At 47.3% G+C, this 15773-nt stretch overlaps 2 protein-coding genes across 3 annotated transcripts in view; one reads left to right on the top strand and one right to left on the bottom strand.

The window, feature by feature from the left end:
- Nucleotides 1-2818, top strand: part of LOC144717794 (chymotrypsin-like elastase family member 2A) — a 15478-nt gene extending 12660 nt beyond the window's left edge. The window contains exons 6-8 of the mRNA XM_078593460.1: nt 138-280; nt 1171-1323; nt 1809-2818. Coding sequence (XP_078449586.1) covers nt 138-280; nt 1171-1323; nt 1809-1913 — 401 coding nt within the window. The 3' untranslated portion in view covers nt 1914-2818. The remainder of the gene's footprint in view (nt 1-137; nt 281-1170; nt 1324-1808) is intronic.
- On the bottom strand, nt 2185-15773 carry KLHL38 (kelch like family member 38). 2 transcript variants are annotated; one of them, XM_078593452.1, is made up of 5 exons: nt 13346-15773; nt 9509-10552; nt 7345-8127; nt 6837-6942; nt 2185-6204 (listed from the first exon to the last, which is right to left on the bottom strand). In XM_078593452.1, the coding sequence occupies exons 2-5, from the start codon at nt 10250-10252 to the stop codon at nt 5912-5914; spliced, it is 1926 nt and encodes a 641-aa protein (XP_078449578.1). In that variant the 5' UTR covers nt 10253-10552; nt 13346-15773; the 3' UTR covers nt 2185-5911. The 2 variants fall into 2 exon arrangements, with proteins under 2 accessions (XP_078449578.1, XP_078449579.1); XM_078593453.1 differs by lacking the exon at nt 6837-6942.

Raw genomic sequence — 15773 nt, 5'->3', positions numbered from 1 at the left:
GCGGTGTTGCTACGTGGCTTTTCTCCTTTGAGCACTGAGAGTTGGGCAGTTCGCTTTGGGAGCGCCTGTTAACGCCACCGAACCCCGATGCTTTCACCAACGCTCTCCGTCTCCACATTTTCTTTGCGCGTGAGCAGCCAGCGGCCCCTTCCCCAGCGCGCTGCAGCAGGCCAGCCTGCCCGTGGTGGACTACGCGACGTGCAGCCAGCCCAGCTGGTGGGGGAGCAGCCTGAGGAGCAGCGTTATCTGCGCGGGGGGCAGCACCCGCTCTGCGTGCTATGTGCGTACCGAGCGCAACGCGAGCCAACCCGCATCAATTCATCTTCTTGGTTCTTTCGGTAAAGTCACGTAGAAGGGAAGTAATAAAATAATAAAAATAAAACATATGTTTTATTTTTATTATTTTATTACTTCCCTTCTACGTGACTTTACCGAAAGAACCAAGAAGATGAATCCCTGCAGTCACGAAAGCTTTAAATCGAAACCGCATCAATTCCTTAACGAAAATTACTGATGAGAATAGTTGTCAACAAAATGTTTCTTTAACATCTTAATTTAGTCAACAGTGACTGTGAGTGGACAACAATCACCAAGCATGGTGATAACTGTGACCACTGAGATCACTGATTGGCTGACCTGGTAATTAAGGGGGAGCGAAGGGGGCGCACATTCAACCCATTTAATAACTCGAGTCGACAAATAGTGTGACTGTTTTAATCGCCTCGTCTAAGAGAATTACTAAATGAAATCCATGGAAACTAAGATTTGACTAAAATTTCACAGTGTATGCATGACTGCATTAAATCAATAAATAACAAACAAGAAAAGAAAATGATGACCAAGTTAACGCCAGAACCAACAGGGTACGTATTGAGTTGTCACTTGTCATATTTTTACTTTTCCAGACCCTGCCACGTATGTATAGCTACCAGAGTAGTGTGGGGCAAGACACAGTAAGGTGTTTTGGAAGGGATCAGGCCTTGGGGTTGTGCGATATTACTCTGTTAATTAGCAACACGGTCCGAAAGCACACTTACTAAATGTTCTCATCCAGATATCGATACAAGAGCTCCAAGCTCTTGTACTTACCCTTGCTGGCACCTGCCATCATATCAAGTTTTTACCCAGAGTTAACGTGGATGCATGTCTGTGCTCTGCTTTGCATCGCAGGGTGATGGAGGTGGCCCACTGAACTGCCAGCGGTGGGACAATGCCTGGGTGGTGCAGGGAATCACCAGCTACGTCTCATCTCTGGGCTGCAACACGATCCGCAAGCCCACCGTGTTCACCCGTGTGTCAGCCTACAACAGCTGGATCAGCACCGTGAGTGCCGAGGCTATCAATGTCAATGTTCTTACCATTACCTCGCTGTCAACATCAATATTGTAGTAAAATGGTACAGTCAAAAACATTTTCAATAGCTCGTCACTATCAATATCAATACTGTTATTGTTAATTCTCAATGGCAATATCATTGTCAATGTTGAAATTGTTGTAAATACCAATGTAGGTGCATAGTCAGGGAAAGGTTGTATGGATGGGGCATGTGTGGAGGATTGAAATGGACATGTTACCATGAAAAGCAAAACAACCAAATGGAAAAATTAAACCACAAGATAGGTCAGGCGTTGACTACAATAGAAGAAGCGATGGCTCAGTGTGATGACCTATTTATCGTTATCGATGACAATGCAAAGGTGGCATGTAGACTCAGTGTGGCTGGTATCGGCAAGGTATAATTGCAATCATGTTCGTTTATCTGTAGGTACTGACGTTCAAACACCACCCATTTCCCGTTCCTCCCGCAGGTCATGAGCGTGTACCGTGAAGCCCCGAAGCTCGCCGAAGGAGAGCAGAGCATCAACAGCGGAGTTAATGCCACAATTGCCGCATTCAAGAAGCCACAGGCTTAAAGCATCACGCTCTTTATATCAATGCTACCACTAACCCAAGAATTACAGTTCCTTGCTATTGGTATGGCCTGTTTAATGTGGAACTGGGCCTGTGAGCATAGGATGGGTGGTTCTAGTCAGTGAGTTTGTGTGGCTATGCCAGACATGTTATTAGTGTTAATGACACTGTCACAATATGGCATTTAGATCAGATGATGAACAGTTCTATATTTTGACAACAAAACATTTATTTGGAATACCAACATGTATATTGCACATCCAGTACTGAAAATACAATTTGGAAACATTTTTTTAATTGAAGTTCCATCATAACACTACACTTTGCATACCAAGTTAAAATCCTTTACCTTTGTGAAGACATTCTTAAACAATATTGCATATACACTACTCTTCGACTGATGATACATGCTAAATTTAAACATCATCCATTCATCTTCTTGGAATATGAATCCCTGCAGTCACGAAAGCTTTAAATCAAAATCATCCATTCAGTTTACAAATTATATATTCCCAAGCCACAGTTGGAGTTGCAAGCTCACCGGACTATTAGACCACCTATTAATGGTTTCTTTGTTGCACATGTACAGCCCCTACATATCCAGGAACTTATATTACATTTAATTATTGTCATTGAGGCTTTAATATGTAGGTCAAGGAAAGGTAGCAATTGTGCAATTTCTTCCAATAGCAATTGAGTTTGGATTGGATCACGAGATATAATGCTGTATTGTGGAAAGGCAGTTGATTCAGGGTGATACAGCATTGTAAAGAAAATGTATTTGTAAATGATTCATGCATCTGATGTGTTTTCTGAATTCGTCATACTGCATTAAGCTCTATACATTTCTAATCTGCTGGTGTATAGTTTTGATTGGTGAAAAATAAAATAAAAAATGCGAACAACATTCTGATTTATGTAAACTACTAGTGAACGTTAGTGCACATTCACCAGACACCTAACACAAAGTCACGATTCACCAAACACGCTACTCACCACTCATCCTGCACTCACTGGACACGGTACAGTACTCATTCACCAGGCACTGCTAGGCTATGTATGGTGCGAAAGAAGTTCAACATACAGTACATACGACTCGCCTAACCATCTCTACTCGGCTGACCTTCAGACACCACTAACCTGCAACTCATCCGACACACTAAAAAGACGTGCATCGCTCACTTAACACTCACCACTTTCTAGACGCTACCGACTCCCGTTCTCACTCCTCACTGAACACTTGCCAGTCACTAGCTATGCACCCATGCCTGCAAAGCAAAACTTCGGTCTGAGGGGCTGTAAATACACGAATTGCAATACCACAATCAATATGGCAGGAAGAGCACAACTCAGCCATTAGCAGTCGCAATGAGTTTCTGCTGATCATATCCGGTAGTTGTCTCACTGAGCTTGTCCTAAGTTGAACTTTTTGCCGAATCTACAATGCCTTGTTTAATATTTCACAAGGTTATTGTAAAATAACAGTGCATTTTGAATATACAGTACTAGAAATCATTTATAAAACGGAGATTTTTTTTATGCGGTGGCAGTGGTGTTCAGGGGGTTCAGTTCCTGGTGATGCAGAGCAACCGTGGGAATTGGAGTAGAAACCTGACCTGGGGGCCACCAACATCATCATGAGCAATGCGGAGTTGCATAAGGATGGACTGTGTGTGGTGTTGTTGCCCACACCCCTCCAGGTATTGTCTGAGCCTAAATAGGTGCTACTCATCAGTGAGCGAGTGCGGGGCTTGTAGCACATGTTATAAAGGGGCCCTAATTTTTATTTTTTTAAACACAAAAATATTAAAACACACATTTTTTACTTGCATAGTAAAGTAATTGTATTTTTTCAATTGCTATACAGCAAGATAATACGACAAATCGTTAACCTTAAACACTCAGGCGTTCATAAATGTTGAAGGTAGTAATAGTACTATAGTAATAGACCAAGTGCAGAATCACTGAACTGAAATTGATAGCATAGCTTGAAAGCATTTAGCGCAGGGCCCGTAGCATATGCTACTTTTGCTACTAGGATAATACGGCACTGCTGCTCACCTAACAACACTTGCAGTGGCAGCATGTAAGACTGAAGTCAAGCCAAAGGTCAAAGTGTGTCGGTTGTCCATCAAGAATCGGGAAATACTGATCTTAATTGAAGACCCCTGCGCCAAGAATGAAATCTCCACAGAGCCTAAATATTGGATGTTCACGATTGGTGTGGTTTACAACTGGCAGTGTGTCCGCATTGTACAAAATTTCGTGTCCAATGCATTGTCCATTACTTCTACATCTAACACATCAATTTACAATGAACAATACAAATATGTAAAAAAAACTAAGCAAACACCGCAGATGCTGTGCATAAATTCTAATAAAATGTAATACTTTCAAAGTACTACAATTATATGGAATATAACAACACTTATAAAATGCAAAAAATGCTCGTGTGTGTTTATTGGAATTACTCAAACTCTACTGACTGTGGCGATTCGTGTCAATATTAATAATCGAGGCACTAGGTTTCACCTTGTGCCACTGGGTGTCGCTCTGGCAGAGTGCTCGAAAATCAGAAAGTTGAGTTCCAATCCAAAGCATGAGGATCATTGTGCATAGCCAAGTCAAATCGTCTCCCTGCCCAAACGGGCACATGGGATGGTCCTCATATCTCAGAATCTTTGTTAATACTGGAGGAAAACGATGAGATATCAAGCTCTTTTTCACAGATGTCCAGTATTTAATGGCCCAGAGCCATATATAACTCCTGTATTGATCTGTCCATGACCCAGAGTCAGAGGTGGAAATTCCACATTCACAGGTCATTGGGTGTCATTCCCAAATACGTGCTTCGTACAAAGTGACACGTCTCTCATTAACTCACGGAGAAATTATGGGCAGATTTTCACTTCCAGCTTTTCAATTGTGAGTTAACTAGTCTAACCTATGTGCAAACTATTCCATTATTACACAATACTGTATAAGGACGCGTCGTTCATACGTTATTTATCAGCAATACTGAGTGCTTGCGTAATGGACAAAAGTATGATTGTTTGTTGATCTGAAAATCGAAATACTGTTGACTCCGCTTGTAACATTGAATGCGATAGTACTGAACCGTCACGTTTGTACTCTACAACACTGCACTTCATCATCATACTCCACTTGAAAGCAATATTACTGTGTACACATTCGTTTAACATGAATTAGTGATGTCAAGATTCTCCACCACCACAAACACTACAATTTGATTGCCATAACTTAAAGTGACGATTCCAATCGTGGATGAATTATTTTTGGGAAGAACAATAACTCCACGTGTACAATATAACTCCTACATTAATATTAATAATGTAGACAAATGTTTATTATCTAGAAAAGCCTCACTTAGTCTCAAGACATTGCTGTCAGACAGGTCCTACATTCAGATGTTTGGCAAATTCCTCTTCGACAGAAACACTCTCAAATGGCATACAGGCAGGTCCAGAACCCACTTGCTGTACTGCAATATGCTGCCCATCATGCCTTGCATCAATTTGAGTCTTACAGCGAGCGACGGCATCTGCATAATGCACTGTCATGTCACAGACCTGCGCCACTGCATTAAAACAGCTGAACGTCCTGGTTTTGCCAGGAATTCCCTTATTTTAGAAAGGATGTCCTCGTGTCTCGAAGCACATGCGCAAATCAGGATCTTTCAAATGTCCTGGCCTCATGCTCGACTCATGACATGAGCAAAGGGCGGGCTGCCCGATTTGTGCGCAAGGCTGGCAGAGGAGCAGGCGAGGCCCGTGAGCAGTGAGCAGGGCTAATGTTAGAGAGTGGGCAGGAGGCTTGCTCACTGTGTGGGCCAGGCTAGTGGTTGAGTGGGCGTGGCTATTAAAGAGTGGGTGGGGCTAACGGCAGGAGGCGCTCCCAGCTCTCCGTGCGTCCCACTTGAGCTTCCCAGGCACTTTAGTTGTTGTAACTTTACACCACGGCTGACACTGCGATCACATTCTCAAGTGGCGCCGTCGAATAGGAGCAGGGGGCTGCGCAGGGTGACGCACGAGTGGTGGAAGAGACGGTACGGCAGTCTTCCCGCGGGCGCCCACGCGTCCACGGCTGGGTCGTACAGCTCCAGCGAGTCCGAGTCCACGACGCTGGGCGTGGGCGTGATGGCCCTGCCGCCTGACACGAGGACGCGGCCATCCAGGACGCACGCCGCGTGATGCGCGCGGCGTTCCCGCAGGTCGGCCAGCCGCGAGAAGCGGTTTGATGCCGGGTCGTAGGAGAGCACACGCCGCGTGTAACCTGCACCACGCGCACCAGTCAGGGGCGTTCGATCAAACGGGCGATCTGTCGAACGTTTATCAGGCCAGGTGATGCTGTGCTGCATCATACATCGAATTGGTTAACTCGGGAAAAGACCAAGCATTGAAATGTGGTTGTGGGGGAGAGTACACGAGCCAACCGAACACTATCGTTACCCCTGACTTTAACCACCTGGCTAACCAGCCACTAGTACTAGCCCTTCCCTCTATCACTAACTAGTCAATCAACAATATTATCCATACCTCTAACATGAACCAACTAGCCAACCAATCATGAATACTAGCCCTACCTCCAACACTAACCAACCAGCCATTAGTAGTATTCCTTCATCTGATGCTAAATGACTATTCAACCAGTCACTTATACTCGTCCCTCGAGTACTACAATTACCTAATTGGAAAAACCACATACCAACATCACCGCTACTGGGAGCCAAGATCTGTTTCCGTGAATCACAGTGCTTTCCTTCATGATATCCTTGCATTCTAAGAACGGCACATGCACTGTGGGAATGGTTAATACCACCTCTGGTTTAGAGCCACCCTGTTTCTCAGTTTAGCAAAGGGACACTTCTGACATTGACTCGAACTCCTCTCTGAGTTGCCACGCACCGCCAATCACGATGATCTTATCATCCACGACCACAGCGGGGGCACTGATGTTCTTCACCATCCGCGTCTCCAGTCTGAACCACGCGTCGCACTCTGTGTTATAAATCTACAGGCCACATATCCACACGTACATAGACACACACACAAAGATAAATACCCTGATTAAGTGCGCAACATTAAATCGGGTTCTGCATTTAAATTGGCAAAATTCCGGCTCTGAAAATGAAAAACATTAGTTTGAGTGCCATGCAATGAACGCTGCACTCGCTACTCTAATGTGGCAGCCATGCACTAAAATGCTGCCCCCTTCCACGTGTTCCGGAGGTCACTTTTAGTATCCTTCTGCGGGCCATCTTCTAACAAGGCGGGTGGGCTCGCACCACTTTGCGAGAGATCCCAATGGATCCATCTCATAACAGGAGGCATCGCTGTTAATCGGTCGCACAATCAGCCTAAAATCCTGGTGGGGGTGGGGTGGAACGACATCAACAAAAAACATTTCAAATACCTGGATGATGCGCGCGGGCGTCTTGGACCGCAGCTCCTCTCCGCCGATTACGTAGATGCGTCCTTGCACCGCAGCCACAGCCGGCTGCCCCACGGCCACGGGCATGGGCGCAGCCCAGCGCCACTCGCCCTCGGTCGACTCGTACCGCTCCACCGACAGCAGTGCCGCCTCCCCGCTGGCGCCGCCCCCACCGCCAACGCCACCGAGCACGTACAGGCGGCTTCCCACCGCCACGCTCTGGTGCCCGTACCGCGGTGCGAGCAGCGGCGGCGCGGGCTTCCAGGCGGCGGCTCGTGGTGAGTAGCGGTGTACGTCGGTGCACGGCGCCCCCAGCGAGGCTCCCGGCCCCACACGGATCCCGCCCGTCACATAGACGGCGCCGTGCAGCGTGGCGGCCGACGGCTGGCGGTAGCGCCCGGGCAGCTTGGGGAGGCTCAGCCAGGAGGTCAGTGGCTGCTCCTCGAGCGTGGCGGTCTCCAGCAGCAGCACGGAGCGCGTGGTGCGGGCGCCGTCCGCACGGCCACCCAGGATCACCAGGTGCTCACGCAGGAAGCAGTGGCGTGGAGGCGGTGAGGAGCAGCCGGGCGGCGAAGAAGAGGAGGAGGAAGAGGAGGAATCATCCTCGGAGTTGTGGCAGTTGTTGTGGCGCTGGTGGTATTGCGGGGATGTCAATTTGGCGACGGCGTTGTCGGCGCGGGCGCGGCACGGAGGAGACGCGCGTACCAACTGATCGCGGGCCACGAACACGGCCAAGAACTGTGGGTCCACGTACTCGAGCCGGACCTGCGCAGCATGCACGTGCGAGAGTGTGCGCGCTAGTTAAGAACGCTGCGGTATTGAGGTGGCCGGGTGGCTCCAAGATCAGGGTGCTGACTTGGCATGGCTGAGATCCTGGGATTTAATACAAGCAGCCGCCCGTGCATAGTGAGTTGTTGGTCACAAACTGGTCACCAATGATTGCACAAAACAACCACCCCATTACATTTGGTTCTGCAACTACAGTTCCTATGGGGCAGATAAAGTATCACTTCATGGGAAGTCAGCACTGGTCATCCCATAGTGAAACTCTTCTCCACCATGGGAATGTGGAAAGTCCTCCACTGTTTCAGGGCCACGATGAAGAGGGTGCTGCCCAACGCTCTTTGGTTAGGGAAACATTTTGACTTGACTTGGTAGGTGACCATCTCACACTATCTGCTGCCAAGCAGTTACACACTAAGTGTTCGCCTTTCAGTGTCCCGAATCTAAAAAATATTCTCAGGAAGAACTAGCATTGGGATGTTGGACCAAGGTAAATTGTTTTATACATATAAAGGTTTTTTTTTTACGTGGGAGAAAACGAAAATATCCAGAACAAACCCACAAATATGATGAGACAACACATTAGCAATCAGAACCCATTTTCTGTGCTGTCACATTATACAGGACACCCTGATGATAGCTCAAGAGGTTGCATGCAATTGCATTCAGAGTAACGGATTACAGGTGTCTGCTGTAAACGTGAGAAGTGAAGAGTGAGTACAATTTAAAGATGCGACTGCTGAGGTTTTTGCGGTGGCGCTGCTCCCGGTGAAGTTCCCACATAACCTTAGAACCAAAAGTTGGCCACCATTTCAAACAGAGATCATAATAATGGCAATGGTGGGCAAACCGTTAGGACAAAAAACGCTCAGCCAGCAGCCTTCACCTAGAGCAGTGGTTCTTAACATGGGGTGCGAGATGCCCTTTCTGGGGGTGCGAGACATTGCCAAAAAAAAAATCGAAGGTAAATCATCAAAACACAAATTAAGCAAGAGCACATAAGTACAACTACTTTTTTTCATCAAACCTATGTATTTATTAACGTACATTTGTTTTACGATTGAGAACCAAAAGGGTGCAAGGCTGGAGTAAAGGTTAAGAAACACTGACCTAGACCTAACAAGCTAACCAAACACGAGCCGTAAGCCGAGCTCTATCAAACCAGATTCTAGCACTGGCCCTACCCCTGGACCCTACCTCTAACTCTAGCTCCACCTCTGTCACTGCCCCCCCCCTATTCGACATTTTATAAAAGTTATCTTTCCTTGTGCTCAATCATCCCCTGCACGTCCAGCGTGGCGTGAACAAATAAACGACCGACCGAGCGATTTAAACAAAAAATCAATCGCTCGAGCGAACGAACCTTCATGAAGAGTCGCTCGAGGTGCTGCAGCCGGCTGCCCGGGTCGTGCCGAACCCACGCCACGATGGTCTGGAAGACGGTCTCCTCGTCCGCGCACAGCTGGTCGTCCTCCAGGTAGCGCGCGAGCTCCTCCCCCGTGAGCGCCAGTGCCGCGCCGCTCTCCGCCACCTCCCTGAAGCGACTCAATGCCATCGCCCGCGCCCTGCCGCACAGCCCCGGGCAGCCGAAAGTGTCGGCGAGCGCCATGAGGCTCAGGCAGTTCTGGGGACTGAGCTGGCGCTCGAGGAACGAGCAGCAGGCCCCCTCCACCTCCCTGAAGTGCAGCATGGACGCGGCCTGCAGCAGCTCGCCGACATTCTCCTCTGAGATGGACACCTCGCCCGTGTAGGCGAAGTCGAGGAGCGAGGCGAGGGTGCGCGCCGGCACGGAGCCCAGTCGCACTGAGTCCTCAAGCCCCTCGCGGAATCCGTGGGAAAACATCGCCCGAAAGTAGGGGCAGCAGGCGGCCAGCACGACGCGGTGGCAGCGGAACTCGGCAGCGCCGCAGTGCAGGGAGATGTCGGTGAGGATGCCCTGCAGACGGAACTCGTTCATCTGAGGCAGCAGCTCCAAGGCCGGGGAGGACGAGCGGAAGATGAAGGTCTCTGGGCACCCGTGGCACGAGTCGTCCGTGGAGACATTACAGATGTCCGTGATGAGAGATGCGGGGGAAGTGGGAGACGCAAGCGGTGGCTGTGCCTCCATTGTCTCGTTCACGGTGGCTTGACTCACTGCTGGAAACTACCGTGCACTAAAGTGTCCCAACTAGTGTGAGCGACACGTCTATCGAAGCGACCTCAGAAGTAGTTCTGTGAAGTCATGTTTCTGGAACGTTCTCTGACACGAGGTAAAGTTACACTCCTCACTCAAAGGGTTCCAAGTGAAGATTATTTATTCTACAATGAAATTGTACTTAATGGCTTTATGGTGTTATTTATGTGCGTGTTCTATTCTTGGTTGTGCCATGTGGCGCTCGAAGAAGAGTTGCTCTGGTGCTGGTGAACTCTGAAAGTGAAATACAAAAATAACATGTCCATTTAGATGCGGTTTGAACAAATATAAAACAGCGCAATTATCACTGTTTGTGCTGTCTTATAACAGAAAAATAAATAGTAGGAATCTTGGGCTATGACCAATCTTAAAAGAATGGAGGTAATGGTCGTGTTGTTTTAGGAAGTGCTACTTCCATCCATTACAGAAAATCGATCATAAATCCGTGCACCAAATCTGTATTCCTTTTCGGTGATTGAACCAGCGTTTATTATAATCATTTTGCTGGAGCTGGGTAATTGCAGAGCCGCAACACGGCTCTACTGTTGTTGCAGGATTAAAAATATTATCTCCCTGTTAAGCCACTTCCTAGAAGTCAATGATTGGCGAAAATAATGAAGTAACCGAATATAAATCCATTCTAAATATCAAATTGGTCACTGCGCTCCTCTCCCGAGTTCACGTGCGTGTTTACCCGAGTGCTCTGCATTCCTCAACGCATCTGACCTTCACCACGTGCAGCGTGACGTCACAGACATTACCAGGACACCGGCCCTGTCTGATCGAGCGCACGTGGACAGGAGCACGAGCTAACCCAATCCATTACTGTAATCATATTACCAGAGGCTGGTAACGTTAATCACATGCTATTACACTACATTTTCAATGTGTAATACCTATCATATTCTGAATTATTTATTCTTAAACTTTTTATATTTTATATTCGTCCTGGTGGCTGAGTGGTAGAGCGGGCAGTTTGCAAGCAGAAGATTGCGATTTCAAATCCTGGTTGAAGGTTGACTGAACCCATCTCCCTACGGGGTAATTAAAATAAATATACCACTTTGTGGGGAAGTCAACAGTGGTTGCCCTAAGGGCATTAGAACGTTGAATTTCTATCACTGAGCAAGATTAACACATTGACATTTGACTTGACATTCTGTTTGCAAAACATTATAAAATGATTTTTTAATCTAAATTTCGGTATTGTCAGCCTAGGCTATGTGAAGACAGCGTTCGTGAATATCGATCATTTATTTGCAATTACGATATCTCAACATTAGCAGCGAAATTTCCAGAAGAGAGAAAAAAAATCGTTGAGTTGGAACACAACTGAGATGCGGGCATTGGTGGAGTTTTGGGGGCACAGGAGGGCCCCCCACTAACTGGACACTTTTATTAATTAATTTTCAGTAGTTTACCATTAAGATTAATAATAAATACATTTATTTTTTGCGCCCGCGATTCCTAATGTGAAGGCCAAAGCGAACATCTGCCCCTCCCCCGCCCCCAAATATAGAAGTCAAACTCTGCCTATGGATGCGGGATAAGGAGAGCAGTTGGTGTGCTTTCCAAAAACACCCACGGCACTCCGCATCATATACAGTACTTTGGTTCCCTCTCCGAGTCTCCCGTCACGTTACCCCTGCCCGCCTGCCCGTCTACCTAAATATAGGACGGGCAGACGTGTTTGGCCGTGTTGCTGGCGACTCTGAAGCTGTTATTGACGTGTTGCTATTTTTGTTTTAATCTGTGGCCGTAAAAAACAACATACAATCCGTTATTACACAACAGTCGCATCAAGAGGTCATCCTCATCACCACCACCACCACCACCATCGCGTCCTACCTTCTGCTGGATCCTGCAGTTGATACCCAGTGTTTGAGGCCCACTCATACAGTATCACCACGACCCCCACTAAAAGTCAGGTCTTCCCATTGTTACGCAGTCAACGTGTCCTTCAAGGAGCACTGGCCATATTATCCCAACTCGAGATCGTGCTTCCCCACGCTATGTGAAGAGTTATTTGGCACACATGCGCCGTCAGATTACTGTTTATTTTCTGTATTTTAGGCTTACGTTAGGATGATGTAAACAAACTACGTTCAATTGTTTACTTTGTGCAGTCATTGGTGATCTAGCTGAGACAATAACACTTATTTTAAAAACGGTGCTTGAAACATGTCAATCATCCTATATATTTATCACCGAAAGATCGCTTTGACCATATTAAGTCACACCAACATTTAACTAATTTCATAACTTGTTTTAATCACAGGTGGTTGAAACCTGGACTCAAACCCCTACTCTCAGGGATGGTGACTCACTACCCCGATACGACCATTATGAGCCCCCCTCCTCGAGTCAACTGGCCTGTTACAGCTAACAGCCGAAGGTAAATGCGCAGCCCTGCAATTTCCTTCTCAAGCCACACGCAGAGGGGCCTCCACTTTAGGGAATCCTCGACATCCCCCTCTAGAGGGTGTTTGACCTGCTCTTCCATGGTGGAACGTACCCACATTTTGTCCCACCACATGCGACCTACCAATTAACTAAACTCTTTTTTATTGTACCAGGAAAGACCCACTGAGCTATATAGCGCTTTTTCAGAAGCGACCTGCCCACAAATGATAGCTCAACTAAGTGGCTTATCATGTTAACATTAATAGCAGCCAAATAATCTAAACGCATGTTCCTAAATATGGAGGGAAAAGCCGGAAGACCCGGAGAAAAATCCACGCGACTGCAAACTGTATACATATAGGGTCGGGATCGAACCCACGACCTCCTGTATACCATACTAGAGAGTTAACATTTCGCCACAGTGGCTAACTTTGGTGTGCCCATTTATACTGCCGTATGGACAAATTTCAACGGCTGTGGCAGATTAAATCAAACCGACGGCCTCTGGATTACAAATCAGGCATGCAAACCATCACACCGCTGCAGCATCACTTAACAATCAAAAATCTAACCAAACTGCTGCCACTGAGCATTTGGCGAACGTAGGTTAGGTCACCACCATACCTTGAGAGTTCATTGCAGGGCACGCATCCTGATCCTCGCTCTCCCGCGAACTTGTCAAGATTCCGACGCTTGCACCTGGGGGGGGGGGATAAGTAGGCGAAAAAGGGCTTCTTTAAAGACGATTGGCCCTACGCTGGGCGCGCTCTGGCCCCGTGTGTGGCTGTGTGCTCAGCTACTATTTGTTGCTGGCGCCGTCTGATGCGGCGTCGTTATATACGGACCACGGGACGCCTTGCTTTCTGGGCAATCTGGACCGCACAATCCCGGCACGTCACGTGTCTGTGTTATGCGTGTGCGCGTCCACACTGGTCCGGGCATGTGTTTACACCGAGTGTTTATTTTTCCAGCGCGTGGTTGGGAGTGGAAGTGACGCCGTCGGGTCATCTCAGTTTCGTCGCCAGTGATGCGTTTATTTATAGGGGCCAACTTCGCCGTGCGCCTGACATTTGAGATCCTTGCAGAAATTCTCAGAGGCGCCCACTAGAAGTGGAGGCGAAGGAAACAACAGTGCGAGGGAAATAAAAGACTGCGGAGACGGGACCGCGTGTGCCCTGTGTGGTGCTCGGTATCAGTCTCAGGGAACGTCTCGCCGAGGAAGCCATCTGTTGTAGCAATCTCCCGTCGTAGCTATGCCACGAGGTGTTGTTTTGTGTTCCTCACACAGCGCATGGGAAACTTGAACGATGTACTGAAGCTCAGCACTGTGTGACTGACTTTACAATGTTTTCAACTACTTGACGTGGCTTGTGGTTATTGGGTTTTTTGTATCTTATTTGGTAATGACCAATTATATCGGGGATGCTTTGGTTAAATCACCGGACATTGCTAATATTAATACAATAATCATCCCTCAGATTTGGATGCAGTGAGCTCAACGTTCATGAGTGTTGCCAGATCTGGGTGATAAACAAACTAAAATGACGGATGTAGATTCTCAGAAAACAACAAAATGTTCCCAAATCAGCCACCTTAGCAAAACAGGACATCAGTTAAAGATACTCTGGCGTCATTCGGAAGAGTAGGCCATTGTGTGCAATTCCAGAGTTCAAATGTGCCAATTGTGATTATACACTGCAGGAATCATCGCCCCCCCTACTGCAGATTAATGCCCCAGGTCACTATTGCAAATTATACTCCTATCCTGCTCTCTTGGAGTATATCCTGGTTTAACAAAATACATTTGAAACGTGAAACCGCCTGACTTTAGGTCTTCAGATCGGTGACGTGCGCCGAGTGGCGAGATGTTATCTCCCTCACCAGCTATGCACGAGGAGCTGGGTTCAAACCCGGACCCTGGCGATGCCTGTTGTATATTTGGAGTTTCCGTGATCTCTCCCCCATGGTGATCACGTGGATTATTATCTGGGTCCTCCGGGTTTGTCCCCCTCCACATTTAGAAAGACGCGTTTAGTTTATTTAGCGGCTACTATAAATTCTCACATGTGATTTAAGCCACTTTGACGAGCTATCATATGGGGCCAGGTCGCCTCTGAACAATAGCTAATAGCTCAGTGGACTTTACCTGGTAAAAATATATCTACTCAGAGCCGGCCCAGCCACTAAGCGACCCTTGCAATTGCAAAGGGCCCCGTGGCCAGCAGAGGGCGCCCTAGAGTCACTGCTAGCTAGTGGGTGAAACAAATCCTACATCAAAGGGGCCTCCAACCAAATTTTGCTTAGGGCCCCCAAAGGTCTAGGGCCGGTTCTGTATCTACTGTACAGTATATTAATCTACTTAACGTCTAGCAGTGTCATGCGAAATTTGAAATCGCTCAACCGGTAGAATTTACAAACCTGTGATGTAAAAATAATATCTTTATGTTATAAAAAGAAACGTGGGTTTGATCCAAGAGAGGGCCACAGTGGTGGTACGTGATAAGCGATTCTAGCGATACGTGTCGAGCAACTTCAGTGTTTCTAAGAATTGTTGGTTGCTGCAAGATGCCCAAGTAACACCAAGTCATGCTTAACGTTGTTACGATTCAGTGTAAATGCCAGCCGATGAAACAGCCAAACTAAAACAATCCATCGAAGACGCAGAAGTCAGCGGGAGAAACGGCCGAATCTGTTTAAACTGGGTGCCTTAAGGCTCTTATCAGAGCGGTTACAACGTGTTACCAGCAGGGGGCATTGTTGCCTCTATTGCAGTGTTTCTCACACTTGTTTGACTCGCGGACCACTCAGCCGATGGAAACATTTCCGTGGACCACCCAGCCCCACACCCCTGGTGACATAACGCATTCACTTACGTCTCTCAATACCACTCATGCTAAATGATTAATATTGCCGGAACATAAACATGTTGTTTAACACGCAGCGATAAGGTGTTTTTGCTTCTCCATGATGAGTATTTAGATCCTAGGCGCCGTCCATAAATGACCTCACGCGATTTTGGCCGATTTTTGACCCCCCCGTCCCCCCCTCGTCA

This window comes from Lampetra planeri, chromosome 4 (genome assembly GCF_965212315.1).
Source record: "Lampetra planeri chromosome 4, kcLamPlan1.2.h2, whole genome shotgun sequence".
Taxonomy (NCBI): Eukaryota; Metazoa; Chordata; class Hyperoartia; order Petromyzontiformes; family Petromyzontidae; genus Lampetra; species Lampetra planeri.
The sequence above is the reverse complement of the archived record's forward strand: the minus strand, read 5'-3'. Positions and strand labels throughout refer to the sequence as shown.

Bases quoted from the DNA above. Each gene is read 5' to 3' on its own strand.
- KLHL38 (XM_078593452.1), bottom strand. From the start codon at position 10,252: ATGGAGGCACAGCCACCGCTTGCGTCTCCCACTTCCCCCGCATCTCTC. The intron at 8,128-9,508 runs GTTCGTTCGCTC...CATGCTGCGCAG, and splicing joins TCGAGCGACTCTTCATGAAG to GTCCGGCTCGAGTACGTGGA. The intron at 6,943-7,344 runs GTATTTGAAATG...TGTGGCCTGTAG, and splicing joins CGCCCGCGCGCATCATCCAG to ATTTATAACACAGAGTGCGA.